The 15226-nt window shown below is 34.1% G+C and overlaps 3 protein-coding genes across 4 annotated transcripts; all 3 read left to right on the top strand.

The window, feature by feature from the left end:
* Positions 1–7330: 7330 nt before the first annotated feature.
* Positions 7331–10951, top strand: LOC145320160 (uncharacterized). The gene is made up of 6 exons (XM_080162600.1): positions 7331–7440; positions 7984–8099; positions 8364–8532; positions 9000–9564; positions 9784–9939; positions 10360–10951. The coding sequence occupies exons 1-6, from the start codon at positions 7413–7415 to the stop codon at positions 10949–10951; spliced, it is 1626 nt and encodes a 541-aa protein (XP_080018726.1). The 5' UTR covers positions 7331–7412.
* Positions 10612–12672, top strand: LOC145320159 (uncharacterized). Its single transcript, XM_080162599.1, has 4 exons — positions 10612–11322; positions 11550–11866; positions 12093–12316; positions 12530–12672. The coding sequence occupies exons 1-4, from the start codon at positions 11233–11235 to the stop codon at positions 12670–12672; spliced, it is 774 nt and encodes a 257-aa protein (XP_080018725.1). The 5' UTR covers positions 10612–11232.
* A 219-nt stretch (positions 12673–12891) lies between these two features.
* LOC145319584 (uncharacterized) lies at positions 12892–15222 on the top strand. Of its 2 annotated transcripts, XM_080161797.1 has the most exons (3): positions 12892–13277; positions 13555–14185; positions 14596–15222. In XM_080161797.1, exons 2-3 carry the CDS (start codon positions 14015–14017, stop codon positions 15220–15222), a joined length of 798 nt encoding a protein of 265 aa, XP_080017923.1. In that variant the 5' UTR covers positions 12892–13277; positions 13555–14014. The 2 variants fall into 2 exon arrangements, with proteins under 2 accessions (XP_080017923.1, XP_080017922.1); XM_080161796.1 differs by having other exon boundaries at positions 12892–14185.
* Positions 15223–15226: the final 4 nt, after the last annotated feature.

The following is a 15226-nucleotide window of genomic DNA, read 5'->3' as shown; positions in this document are numbered from 1 at the left end:
AAACAAGTGCGAATTATAGACCCAGGTTCTACGAAATACCAGAAAAAAAACTCGTTTTACCAGAAAAGTGGTAAAGCTGGTCAACCTGGTATAATATACCAGTTTCGTGGTAAATTTTACCAGCAAAAATTTTAGCCAAAAAATTAGTCAAATTTTACCATTTTTTTTGTAAAATTTGACGAAACAAAAAAACCCGTTTTTTGTGTTTTAAATAAAAAACAGCTCTTCATAATCAGTTGTAGTACTTTAAAATAATGACTTTTATACAATGAAGCCTAAATTTAAATTTTTTTTTTTTTTTTCAATTTTACCACTTTTGGAAGTTTTACCAAAAATGTGGTCAATTTTACAACTCTATTTTTCAGGTTAAGTCCGAATTTTCGGACTTAGACAAAAAAACACAATTTGGTCAATTTTTACCAAAAAGTTGGTAAAATTTGACAAGGTATTTTTTTAGGCTAAGTCCAGATTTTTGGACTTTGCCAAAAAAAATGAACTTGGTAAAATTTGACCAACTTTTTGGTAAAAATTGACAAGGTAAATTTTTAGGCTAAGTCCAAATTTTTGGACTTTGCCAAAAAAAAAAACTTGGTAAAATTTGACCAACTTTTTGGTAAAAATTGACAAGGTAAATTTTTAGGCTAAGTCCAAATTTTTTGACTTTGCCAAAAAAAAAAACTTGGTAAAATTTGACCAACTTTTTGGTAAAAATTGACAAGGTAAATTTTTAGGCTAAGTCCAAATTTTTGGACTTTGCCAAAAAAAAAAACTTGGTAAAATTTGACCAACTTTTTGGTAAAAATTGACAAGGTAAATTTTTAGGCTAAGTCCAGATTTTTGGACTCTGCCAAAAAAAAAAACTTGGTAAAATTTGACCAACTTTTTGGTAAAAATTGACAAGGTAAATTTTTTGGCTAAGTCCAGATTTTTCCAAACAAACATCCTTCTACTTAATGATAAACATCGCAAATAAAATATAATGAGGAAATATTCAGACCTAATACTTTCCAAACAAAGCATCCTTTTACTCAGCACTATTTGCTTTCGTTATATCGAATATGAAATTAATAAAATATGATGATAATGATTTTATTTAGAATTTATTTCATATTATAACATAACAGGTCATATAGATATTATCCAGGTCAATACTGAAACTACAAAAGATTGGCATCCAAGATAACAACAGTCTACTACTGATGCCTAAATGTCGATTGATAACAGTGCCACCTGGAGAGGTAAATTGTAATGCTGCTTTTATGGAGATTAATGTACTGAAGAACAATCAGGCAAGTCTCCTACCTGGAGGTACTCTGACTATTTGGCTGGAAGTTATAAAACCTGGACCTGAAAGTGCAGTATCCTGTCTCTCTGGTGACCTGGAGAATTGTTTTGAGGATCCAGAGTTTACTGATTGTTTGATAGAAACTAGTACATCCAAATTAAAAGTGCACAAGTTTATACTTGCCTCAAGATCTCCAGTATTTAAGGTAGGTTTTTCCATTCTTACTTGTTAATTAAATTCTTGTCAATATTTTTAGGTAAATTTTTAGGCTAAGTCCAGATTTTTCCAAACAAACATCCTTCTACTTAATGATAAAAATCGCAAATAAAATATAATGATGATAATGATTTTATTTAGAATTTATTTCATATTATAACATAACAGGTCATATAGATATTATCCAGGTCAATACTGAAACTACAAAACTTACTAGTATCGTTTCTGTAAATAACATTTTTTAGAATTTTAGCTTGTGGAATGTTTGGAGCTCTCGAGTAGAACTTAATTAATAAGCACCGATTGGGCGGATTGTAATCAATACGCTTTATATGTTAAAGTCAATATTTTTTAGAATTTTAGCTGTGGAATGTTAGGTGTCAACATTGTCGTCATAATAAACACTGATTGTAATCAATACGCTTTATTTAAGTTAATTTTAACTGACTAACAGAATATTCTCTGTTCAACATTGATCGTCATAATAAAACTTATTAGTATCGTTCTGTAAATTATTTGTTAATTTTAACTGACTAACATATTTTAACATATTTTCTCGGTTCAACATTGTCGTTATAATAAATATAATGAAATTTTTTGTATAATCTGTGACTGTTACATGTTGAGATGGAACTCTCGTTGTTCTCCATGGAACTGCAAAGCTCCACGTACTTCAAAACTGGTTCAACTCCAAAATCCTGAAAAAGAATATTCATTTTTAAATTAAGCAATTAAAGGATTAACAAATCAAAAAGGCCTTACAAAAAGGAAAGTTAACGGTTTTGGGAAAATTTCATGGAGAAAGTAGATACAGCTTGTGTATGTGCCTGCTTATTAGAGAAAGTTTAATTCAGTTATCAATACATAACCAGACTGAGAGAAACTAAGAATGTCTTATAACGGGAATTTGGAGTTATGGTATGAATTAAATAGTCGTATGTTAGTACTAAGAGAGAGTCTAGAGATTAGAGCCAGAACTGACAATGTCGAGATCCAGAGGGAGGTTTGTAAGAGGTTATATCAACATGGATGGATTACTACACATCTTAATCGCTGCCGTCCTTCCCCTCTGCTGCCCGCCGCTGCCCAGGCTGCCGAACTGGCAGCTGTTCTTCACGAAGTAAACATGCACGAGGATGAATGTAATGCTGTTTAGATTTTAATAATATCCTGAATGTACTGTTTCAATAATATAAAGTAGTAAAATCTAATTTTAAATAGCTACCTATCTAGTACATTATTTTTATGTATTAACTTTTGTCTAACCAGTTTAATATCTATCTAATAAATTTAATAATAGCTTAATTGTTAATATAATTTAGTATACAGTTTCATAAAGGTAGTTCGATGTGTGTCTGTGTATATTAACTTCATATTTGTTATGCTTGTATACATGGAAACTACCTTTTGGGGCCGAGGTGTTGCCGTAGTTGCGTGTAGGATTATTCCAACTATCTTTTATTACAAATAATTAAACACTTACTTTTAACGGATGAATTTCTGATGGCAACAGCTTCATGTTGGTGCTTAAGAAATGTTCCACGGTCGAATTGCGGTCAGCTTATAATCAGAGAATACACCCAGCTGTGTGCGAAGCTAAACCTGAAAAAGAATATTAATTGAAATATAATTTATATATATTTTTAATATTATTTTACATAAAACACATCTTATAATATCTTTCTATTAAGGGTATAAAACTTCGTTACGCTTAAAACAATCATAAACCTTAAAGGGCGAATATAGGTTGGATATAATATGAGCTTATTTCAAAGGTGCTATTATATAAATTATAATAAATAATTTAAAGATAATGACATATAGCTAATTGTATTAGTCTGTTTACAGCTTATAAAACCTGTCTAACTCAAGATAATATTATGTAATTAGTGTGGTTCCCTAAGAACTCAAACACTCTACCGGTATCACACAAGGCTTCGTAGCAAGGTTGAATTAAAAAGGTTTCGTTAAAGGATAGTCTTAATAACATGGCCTAAAATATCCATGTTCTTATTAAAATTATTTTAACACTTACTTCTATGTAAACCATTCACTAATTGCAGCGCCCATATATTTTCTCACGAATCTGATTCCTGGTTAAGTCTGAAAAACAATATTAATTGAAATATAATTTGTTAATATTTCTATTATTATTTATATATATTAATAGTAGAATACTTTAAATATTAAGAATAGGATAAAAAGTCGTTCTTATATCATATATCAAAAAGGTTTAAAAAATTATAAAACAAACAGTTTATCGAAGTAGCTTAAAACCATGCGTAAGGTCCTAAATTATATTGATTTTTTTATTACATTATTTAAAACTTACTACTAAGTGAGCCCTTCTTTAATTGCAGCGCCCAAATAGTTATTTCTGATGAATCAGTGTTGCTGAACCTGAAAAACAATATTCAATTTAAATATAATTTATTAATATTTCTTACATTCATATATATTAAACCCGGATTATTTAATATTAAGAATAGGATAAAAAGTGTTTCTTAGATCAAATCAAAAAGGTTTAAAAAAGGCTTAAAACAATTATCCTATTATATATATTAATATTGTTCTCTTTTACAACGAAGCTTTTTATTTATTTTAATCTATAGCTGAAACTCAAATTAAAAATAGGATGAGGCCTCGACTTTTCTCTTCCTACTTTAAGTGCCCCTAGAGGCTTCTAAGGGGCATAGCCGCTAGTAAAACTTAAACCGTTAATCGAAGGCAGCCTAAAACCGTACGCTCAAGGTCCTATATTATTAATGTTTTTATATTAAAATTATTTAAACACTTACTTTTACGCAAACCACTCTTTGATTGCAGGGTCCATATACTAACAGCCAAGACTGAAGGTGGACACGTACTTTTTTAAACATCTGACTATCATCTCTTTGATTGCAGGGTCCATATATCAACACTAACAGCCAAGACTGGTAGACATAACATCAAGTATCATGCCAGTATAGCAAGGTACTTTTTTAAACTTCTGAATATATAGCTCTCTAGGAGTTCTTAACTGACATTCATATAAATCTTGTGACATGGACCATCTCCTGTCAATCATACTTGGATATAACACGTATTTTCTCTAAGAGACTTGAACTATAACACTCATTGTTTACAATAGTTTTCAATCGGTATAGCGGCATTCATGCACATGCTCTGTACAGGTATACAACTTTATATTGAAAAATATTTCTTTTATATCCATTGCAATATATTTTTTTATATTTTATCGATGATATTTCATTTAAGTCATTGCCAAAAATATATTACATTCACATTAAAAAAAATTTACATTTATTTAACTTTCGTAACCCTGTTTTCAGATGATAAAATCAACGTGCTGGACAAAGTTGCCAAACTTTAAAAAACACCTTATGTATATAATATCATTTTAATATTTTACCGGTTAATTAATTAAAACTGCATAACTTATATAATTCATGAAATGTTATTATTCGTTGCAATTTTACGATTAAAAATATAACTGTCTTGCAAAGTGTTTTGCCACCTATTCAATCTGTATGTTGGCAACCGTAACTTTCCATCGGCGCAATAATTCAACTGGACTATATGACTACGGTGCATTTTTGTATTTTAGTAATCATTTTTAGTGAAATTACAGTGAATTAAGACGTTAATATGTATCATTCTGTTTTATAATTCAAATTTTATCATTAATTATTGAAAATTCTTTCTAAAATATTCTTCGTATTCGTTTTTTCTCCCATTTTTGGGACTCTTTTTAGCTTACGTAATATACAGGACTTTTTTAAATGTAAAATTAATAAATATATGTCTTGCACCGTAGTATAAACGGATTGTCGCAAATATAGGAGTACAATTATAAGAATGAAACTACTTTTTTGGCCCAGAGGTGCCGGAGGCACTGGCTAAAAATAACTGTTTTTAATCTTATGCTTTTAGATTTTTATATTCGTAGAAAACCATGCATATAATACGATATGCTAGTTACCTAGTTTTTTGGCGTATGAATGAGAACACCTGTTCCTATCCACCGGATTCGAATGAATACGAGCTATTTTTATTTTGTAATTTTTTATTTCTTAAATATTCTACCTTTTCAGATAGTTCTGAATAACAGGCTATTCAAGTTAATCACCTGGGTACGCGTACATCATAATAACAGGTATGGGTGTATATTAGCTGTATAAGATTTATTTTTTTTCTCCTGCTACAAAATTTGTTCTAAATAAATAGGGGGGGGGGGGGGGAAGTTTTGACACATTTGCGTAAACAGGGAGTATAGGCTTTATCTTTGGACTGAGAGTATAGGTTATTAGGGATAAAATCATTCTTATATGATGAATTTTCCCAAGTTTTAATATTTTTTGGATAGGCCTCCAGGTTCCGGAGCTCCAGGCCTTCTCCCCCCCCCCCCCTTGTTTAAGGACAAATAAAATACCGGAAAGTTAAAAAACATTAATCACACCCCTCCCAAAAATAAACAAGACAAACAAAATAATCATTCCTCAAATTAGGATGGATCCATACCAATACCACGAGCTGCATGACAGATGGGACGCCCTCATGGTTAGGATGTTGAGACTCTTCTCCAAGCTAAATATTCGAGTTCAAGAAGAATCATGTGGCATTGATGACGCTGTTGAAATAGTAAAACTCTTATACCATCACGGTTGGGTAGAGACACACTTAAAGAAGATTGAACCTATGCCCGAGAATCTCTACGAGAACGAGAGACCCCGCCTGGATGATACCGAGAGACGTGTCATTGACCATGAAGCCGACTGTGCACCTTTCCTCACCAACGTCAGCCCTTTTTTCTAAATAAAACCCAGAGTAACAAGGTAAAAACTACGAAATTATTGCAGGGGTGTATATTCTGCTCCGGGGGGGGGGGGAGGGGAGGGGGAAAAAAGAAATAAGTGGATCAATGATGGAAGTTGCTTCAAATCACATGCTCTTGTTCATGGCTAGTTGTCTTTTGTAGCAGGGGAAAAAATTGTTTTTAACCAAAAAATGTTTCAGAATTCTTTGAGTTTCTTCATTAAAAAACGCTTTAGTTTTCTCATTTTTAATTCAATGTTCTTTCCTTTCAGGGAAGAGAAAGGAGAAGCTAGGAGAAGCCGAGCTCGCCGCCGGCGATTTCATCCAGCCTCCGGATATCCATGCTGAAAGCGAATTTTAATTGTAATTTGTGGCGTTATCCTCTTAGAAAATTTTGTTTGTATTATTTAACTCCCCATCCCCCCCCCCCCCCCCAAACTAAATTGCTGGGTTAGGTTAGGCTAGGTTAAGTTATACGGCTAGGTAGAGGCCAGGGGCCGTTTTTCTAGGGGGGGGGGGTATTTCCTAAGAGGATAACATCAATTTGTTCTTTCAGAACATTTACGTTAACCTCTCTTTGATTGCAGCGCCCATATATTTTATAATTAAGTACCCATGGTGACAGTGATCGAGCCCCACTGGTCGTGCAGATATATAATTTCCTGCATATAAACATTAATAAACATTATTTACCCCTAAAGCCGACGATTACGTATGCACGTGTACAGTTTTTTAAGCTTCTGGCTATAGCTCTCTAGGAGATCTTAATTGATATGTTTTATTTTTTGTTTTTGTTTTTTGATATTTTTGTTATGTTGTTTTTTATTATTTATTATTATTTATTTTATAGCAAATTAACAAATTTTCTGGGTTCAACATTGTTGTTATAATAAAACTCCATGCAACTGCAGAATTCTGCAAAAGTCACGACCAGTGGGGCTCGATTATATATGCGTTCGTCGGCTTTTCAGGGAAGGCAGGAAATTTATATAGGTATTATCCAGGTCAGGACTGGAACAAACAAAATTTTATGTATATATTGTATATAGTTATTTTTTTCAAAGTAAAAAAATGTCAGACCAACGCTGGATGACGTATGTATAATTGGATCACAATTTTGATAGGTAAGTTTAATTAATTTTATACACAATCAAAGAATAAATAAGGGTATTTTCTTGTTTGTAACTCTAACTCTTTATTTTGTGAGTTCCTTTGACATTTAATTTTGGTTTCAAAAAGTGTCACTCCCCCCCCCCCCCCCTTTTTTACTTTCTCCTTCTTTCGTTATATGTAAACAAGTAATAACCTTATTATTATAACCAGGGGTGTATATTCTGCACAAGATTTATTTTTTTTCCCCTGCTACAAATTTTTTTATTTTTTTTCCCCCCCTAGATTTTTCTGAAAAAGTAGGGGGGGAAATAGAAAAATATTTAAAGAACTCTATACTTCATTTATTTTATCCCTCCTACCACACATTTCTTTATTTTTTTTTCACCAAGGAGGGGGGGGGGGGGGGAAATGGAAAAAATGTTTTCAGTTTTCTTAATTTTTACATTTTTTTTTCCTCCAACCACTTATTTTTTATTTCCACCCCCCCCCCCCCTGAGCAGGGGATCCCATGCAGAATATACATCCCTGATTATAACATATACTTCTTATTTCAGGAGTTACCTATACACCCCTGTTAGACGTTATTGCAATGGGAGACAATTTGATTGGTACACTCTCTAAAGCTCTACTGAAGCGTATAAGAAGTGGAGATAAGAGGAAAAATGTACAGGTGACTTTTTACAACTAATTATTTCTACATATTTAAGATGAGACCTTACTTTTCATTACTGTACTTAAAGTATAATCTATGCTCGACTTTAATTTCTATTTTTCACTTGCAGTCAGCGCACTATAAACATGCTTGCTCTTACACCAGTATAGTCATATGTACTGTAATCAATTGACACGTGTAGCTTGCCCAAATAACGATCCATAACAACTCCCCTATATTATTTTAAATAAGTAATTCACTAATTATGTAATCTTTTTCCAGTTGCAGCATAAACTGAGGTCCATAAGAAAACTCTTCTGTACTGCAACGAGAACCAGAAAATGGCGCAAGAAACCTCCACAAAGTGAAGACAGTCAGCCATTACTAGAAGAAGAACAGCAGGAGGATTTGATGGATGTGGAATATGAGAACGAAACTGCATCGTCAAAAGGTAACCTACAATATCTGTAATATAAAGTAGAACGATGTCGGTCTGTCTGTTTGTTGTTTGTTTGTCCAAATTCCCACAAACATTGTCTCCCAATTTTTGTTTTTTATTTTCCTTTCAATCTAAATTTCAAACAATTGGTTTGATCAAACGTTAGTTAAGTTTGTCTCAAGATATCCTTGTTCCAGGGGTGTATATTCTACATGGGATCCCTTAACCTAACCCACCTTCACCCACTCTCTACATTTATCTACTTTTTCTGGAATTTTTAATTTTTTAACTTTCTAATTTGACTAGTTTTTCTTTACGGCATTATCCTTATACTAAAGTAACAGGATGTCTGTGTGTCTGTTCAAAAGGATCTTGCTAACCGCTGAACCGATTGGGTTCTCCTTTACAGGGTACCTTCACATAGGTCCCGGGAAGGTTTATAACTATAAAACACCATGTTTAACATCGTATTTTTTTAGGTAAAGTTTGTACAGGCTGCAATACCAACTTCACAAAGGAAACCGAAAGTATATGTTATCAATGCTACGCAAACCAAGTTTTGGAGCGATTAAATAACAATCCTGAAGAAACAAACTACATTAATATTGTTGTAGACAATATTAACAACAATAATACCAACGATAATAATGATGCAGACAATGACAGCATTCAAGATGCCGAGGACTGGGAACACGTCGAATTGTTTGATATACCTGAAGATGATTTTGACCCAGATGATGACGATGACCCTGATGACGAACCTGATGGCGAACCTGATGGCGAACCTGATGGCGATCATGACGGGGATCCCTTCAAACATCTTACAGAACTTGAGAAAGAAATTGTTAATGATTTCAGAAGCGTTTGTGTTCTAGACAACCCCATCTCTCACAACAAAGTTAGAATCATCCTGGCAATTCTGAAACGCTCGTGTATTTTCAAATTTCCGTCATATAATACATTATTCAAACCCAAATACAAAGTTGAAATCAAAGAAAACAAATATAATCCTACAAATGCTCCTGGTTCACTGATTGAGTGCAGGTATGTTTATATACGATTTAGAAAGCGTAGCATTTCTATAATCATTACCAGAATTTCCGTACGTCCATTTTAAACATGTCGATTTTTCTCCTTTTTTAACAACAAACTTTCAAGTGTTCTAATTATCAGTTTGATCATTCTTTGGTATATTGCTTCCTGCGACAACTTGAGAACAATATTATAAGCTATTATTAGTTAAAAATATATTTCTTTTTCCAGATTCCCTACCTATGAGATCCTCCAAGACGCCATCACAGACTTTAAACGGTTGAATGGACAACAGGCCGTTGATGATCATATAACTTTTGACATCTCGGGCGACGGAGTGAAAGCAGCTCAGGGATCTCATATCTCCTATTATACTGTCTGGATTAGGTAAGTAATTAATATATTGTGGATTTGAAAGGGTTGGGTTGGGATAAAGTTCTTTTCATATACAGCATGACCCTCGAAAAAATATTTTTTAGGAATGGCACCCTATATTTCAAAGGATATCGAAATATTTGTTTTACATCAATTGACAGCCCAGATTTTTAAAGCCAAAGTTTAGGAAACCATTCAATAAAGAAATAAAAAAGAAAACTAAGTTTACAATTGATACTTTTTTCTATTGCATACATATATAAAAATCTGTCTTACTGTATACCAGGACTTAATTAATACCATAAGTAAACCTAGTTTTTACCACTTTTACGGTAAAATTTTACCAGCCTTTACGTTTTATAAATCAGTAACTACAATTTTAATTCTAAGTTATTAAATGCTATTATTATTAATTCTTCTTTATTATTTCAGGTTATTCTTCAACAAGGATTTCAGTGTTATATTGCCAGTCAGCATATTTGAGAAGACGAGGAGGCGTCCCTACAGTTACAACTTTCTGGATAATGTTACCCGATTCATCAACAAACTAATTCAAGAAGGATTACCTGGACATACCTTTCAATGTAGAACCATCATCCACGATGCCGTTGCGAGAGCCGATGTATTCGGCATTCTTGGCCATGGATCAAAAAATGGATGCCCACACTGTGACCTTCCAGGGATGGCTTTTTCACAGACTTATCTCCGTCAAAAGAACTTGGTATTGTTCGAATCAATGAATGTATTTTACCCCAGTGACAGTCAAAATATGGGTACGCCGAGGTCTGACGAGAAATTCCGCAAGTTAGAGGAAAATAATCAGAACATGAAAACCAGTTTTTCTGAGCTTGACCCGAGCTTGGATTTAATACAAGATACCCCCAGTGATCCGATGCACGCGTTGCACCTGGGCTATGTAAAGAAAGTGATGACGTACCTGAAGAAAGGACGTAATAGTTATCCAGAATTGGAAGAAGAAGACTTAGTTCAAATGGAGAGAATTACAGGGATGTACTGCATTTGACTAAAGAAATGACGCGTAAAATAGGTGTTTTCTTCGCGCATTTCTCGGCACTGCGATAAAATTCTGCATTTTTAGATTTATGTCTATTACACATTATTTGTACGCCTTGTTATGCCGCTTAAAAGAGTGTTAGTTTGAAAAGTTTAAAGAACTTAAATTTTGAAAATTTTCTCCTTATCACCCATATTTTACCATGAACTGCAGTAACTCCAATTATAGATGAAATCAACGATCAATTGAAGCTTGTTGGCGATTTTGATCGCGTTCCCCGTACGTCCATCATGCGCCTGACAGAGAAGAAGCTAGCCCTCAATTTGAAAAGTTCTGAATTCAAAGTACTGGGCTTTTACCATATGATATTTTATGCAGAGGTAGGTTTTTACCATATTATAATCTTTTTAGAATTTAAAGCTTATTTCAGTTTCATTATATTGTATAGCAATAACATTCTTTTTAAATTTGCGCACGTGTGCTATATTATATATATATTTCTATTGAGGAGGGTGGACTTCCAATAAGTATATAGGGCGAAGCCCCTAGAGGCTAGGGACGAAAGAGCTAGTTTTCCCTTAAATTATTACAATGTTTTTTTTTCCAGTTGGCAAATCTTAAAGATGAACAACGTCTGATATGCAAGTTTTTATTCCACATATTGCGCTGTCTCGAAGAGCATATAACAACTGAACGTGTGGCTGAGCTCAAGACCATGATAATGGTCCTGAACTCAAAATTGGCGGAGATGTACGGCGAATCGTGCTTGAGTTACAATACTCACATGCTTTACCATATGCCGGAACATGTCCGCCGGTTTGGACCATCCATGGCGTTCAGTTGTTATGCTTTCGAAAGTGCCAATCATGTGATTGCAACTTACATCCGAGGATATAATTTTGGCCTTAAAGAGGTTTCAAACAGGTAATACTATTTTTTTTTAGTTGAGTTCCTTTGACTTTTAGTTTTGGTTTCAAGAAGTGTCACTTCTCCCCCCCCCCCCACTCTTTACAAATTTTAATGTAATTTTTAAAAATGTAACATAACTTTCTTTCCGTGTATTGCTGATCAAACACTTAAGCTATAACGATTTCACCAGCAACATACCTTTCCGTTTAACAGCCATTAATGACATAAATGACATATTTAGATTGTTGATATTTCACACAGTGAAACCGTACATAAATGAAAAGCTGGCTGTCAGGGGAAAAAGGAATGCCAACAAACGAAAGTTCGAAAGAAATCAATTCTATACAGACTGCCAAGACCTCTACTTTGTCCCAGACTGCCGTCGTGATAAAACAGTATGGTTGGTCCACAAAGTGAGGACATTTTTTCCGGCATACACCTTTCCTGAAGATTCCAGAATAATAGGTAGGGGTGTATATTTTGCACATGATTAATTGTTGTATAGAAATATTTCATGAACTATACATTTCATCTAATTCCTTTTTAACCTACCACAATTTATTTGTAATTCTTTATCATGCCAGGAGGAGAGTGTGGTAAAGGGGGGAGGGGGGGTCTAGGAAATATGAATTAAGTTTTATGGTTTTAAACACTGAAAATATACACCCCTGGTATTAGGAGTAGGCAAGACTGACGATCCCGAAGACTATAGCCATCCTCCAACAGAACTAGCCTCCAACCTACTGAAGTACAGAGTAGCACATATCTCCGTACTCCTGTTGCATCAAGATGTCTCCATCGTAATTCCTATCGGAATTTAATTTTGTACATTGAAAGCAGAGAAAGGGGGGGGGGGGAAATGACACTTTTTGAAACCAAAACTAAAAGTTCCATATTGTACCCTTATAAAACAACTGCCATGCAAAATTACAGATCTGTAACTGTTTCTTTAGTTCAGTTCCTTTGACTTTTAGTTTTGGTTTCAAAAAGTGTCACTTCCCCCCCCCCCCCCCCCCTTTTGTTATAATATGTATGTAAAATGTTGTAAAATTCAACTGAAGGCCCTTCCCTCTTTATTTGGAATTTATGTGAAATGTACTTTAAAATATTTTTTCATTAAAATTATTTTTTATAGCTAATTTTAAAAAAGGCATTTCAACTAAATTTAGCAAAACCCTACCTTTTTGGCCATCGATGGGTATGAAGTTAAAGTGTTATAAGTCTAGTCTGTAATTTGAAAGAGTACATGTTTGCAATTTAATTTAATTTTACATAAAATTTTAATTTCTGTCTACACATTTCAGATTTAAAACTATGCAAATTGCCCATGCCAACGACCTGGATCCAACAGCGTAACTTCGACTGGCAATTGATCAAGCTAGATCCCAAAATGACGAGGACTGGAAAGAGTGCTAGTTCTGTAAAGGTAAAAATTATATTTAAGGCCTAATTTACTATTGTACAAATTGCTGCTACCCTTCGCTCTTAAAACTTATAAATTCGCATGTTACCGGATCGAAAGGAAAACCTTATCGGTTCATGCTTAACAGACCACAAAAGATTATTGACCAAGTATAATTATTTATTAATTTTCCACAGTGTGTTTAACATTTGATATTAGTAATTAAAATTCTAGGGGCGTAGCCACTGCTATCTAATATCTTTTTATGCATTGTAAATACAACAATTATTTCTTGTTTTAGAACAACAAGCCTACTGGAGGTGGCAAACCTAATTTAAGTGCCAGAGGTGGAAGTGCCAAAGCTCCAAGTGCCAAAACTGGAAGCAACAAATCTACTGGAGGTGGCAAAGGTACAACAGCAAAGGTAGGATTTTAAGTTTTATTGTTATCGGTTTTTGGTTTGTTGGTGTTTTGTTGTTAAACTAAACTTACTAACATGATGTCTGTTTGTGGGTTTGTACCAACAAATCTCGTTAACCGTTGAACAAATTGGGTCCCTCTAACCATATAACTTAACCTAGCCTAACCTAACACAGTCATTTTGTCGGGAGAGGGGGGGGGGGAGGGTAAAGTTTTAAAAAATAGAAGAAAAAAATTAGGATAATGCCGGTGTTGTTTAAAACTATAATCCTCGGTAAGTAATGCTTTACAATAATTATCTATATTATTTTTAGAACACAACTAGAACCCCAACATCTCCAATGAGGCCAATAAATATTACCCCACCTCCATCTCCACGGGCACGGCACCACTCCGCGAGTCAACGGACCGCGAGAGTTGTAGTTCCTCCTGCAACATCATCACGATCCCAGTCCCAGTCATCACGACCCCAGGGATCATCTGGCCCTTCTGGTGAGATGGAAGAAAGCGAGGTATTATTTTTATTTCATTTTGTCATCCAGAGGATACAAATTACAATTATTTAGGATATATATCGACTTAGCCTGGAAAAAATAACTTGTAAGATTTGACTAAATTTTTGGTAAACATTGACCAATAAAAATTTACCTTGTAAATTTTTACAAACAAGTTGGTCAAATTTTACCAAGTTGATTTTTTGGTCAAAGTCCAAAAATCTGGACTTAGCCTAAAAATTTACCTTGTCAATTTTTACCAAAAAGTTGGTCAAATTTTACCAAGTTTTTTTGTTTGTCAAAGTCCAAAAATGATGGAAGATGCTTAGGATCACTTGCTCTTGTTTGTGGATAGTCTTCTTTTCTACCACATAGTTTTTAAAATACCAAGACTTGAAAATATGTGGTTTAATATGTTTCATTTTAAGGATTTGTTCACCGGGGCCGTTATGAACCAAATTCAGAACCAATTTCAGCAGCTACGTACTTTCTTGACCTCACAAATGAAAAATCAATTAGAGCCCATTAATGCGTCCATCAGAAACTTGGTAAACAAAACGTCCACAAACCATGAGTTAGTGAAGAATGAAATCAAAGACCTGCAAGACAGTGTATCAAGAGATATGGCTGAAAATACTAAAACCCTGAAAACAGAAATGAAGAAAACCGGCCAAATTGTGGAAACCTTGGTGACTGATCTAAGAAGACTGACCAATGTGGATGAGCTTGATGAGGAGGAGGCGAATAAAGGGCCTAGTGAGAATCAGGATGTTGTCGTGGACCAGATTTTCTCACCAGATTTTTACAGAGAAAGAATAAAGAACCATGACCCCTTGGAAAAAGATGGTTATATGAGAAGAGAAGAAATTATCTTTTTCATCCAAAATTTCGAAGACTCACTGAAAGTGGATATAGGCTGGCAAACCTTACTGAAAGTATGCCGCGACATCATAACCTTCCTGTATGTCGTGTTCGAGCAGTTCACCTTTGACGCCCGCATCACAGCTGCCTTTTGGACTGCTCCGGAAGTTATTGATGACGAAACTGGTAAGTAAATAT

The sequence above is a fragment of the Acartia tonsa genome, chromosome 5 (assembly GCF_053477335.1).
Source record: "Acartia tonsa isolate MP-2025a chromosome 5, ASM5347733v1, whole genome shotgun sequence".
NCBI lineage: Eukaryota > Metazoa > Arthropoda > Copepoda > Calanoida > Acartiidae > Acartia > Acartia tonsa.
The sequence above is the reverse complement of the archived record's forward strand: the minus strand, read 5'-3'. Positions and strand labels throughout refer to the sequence as shown.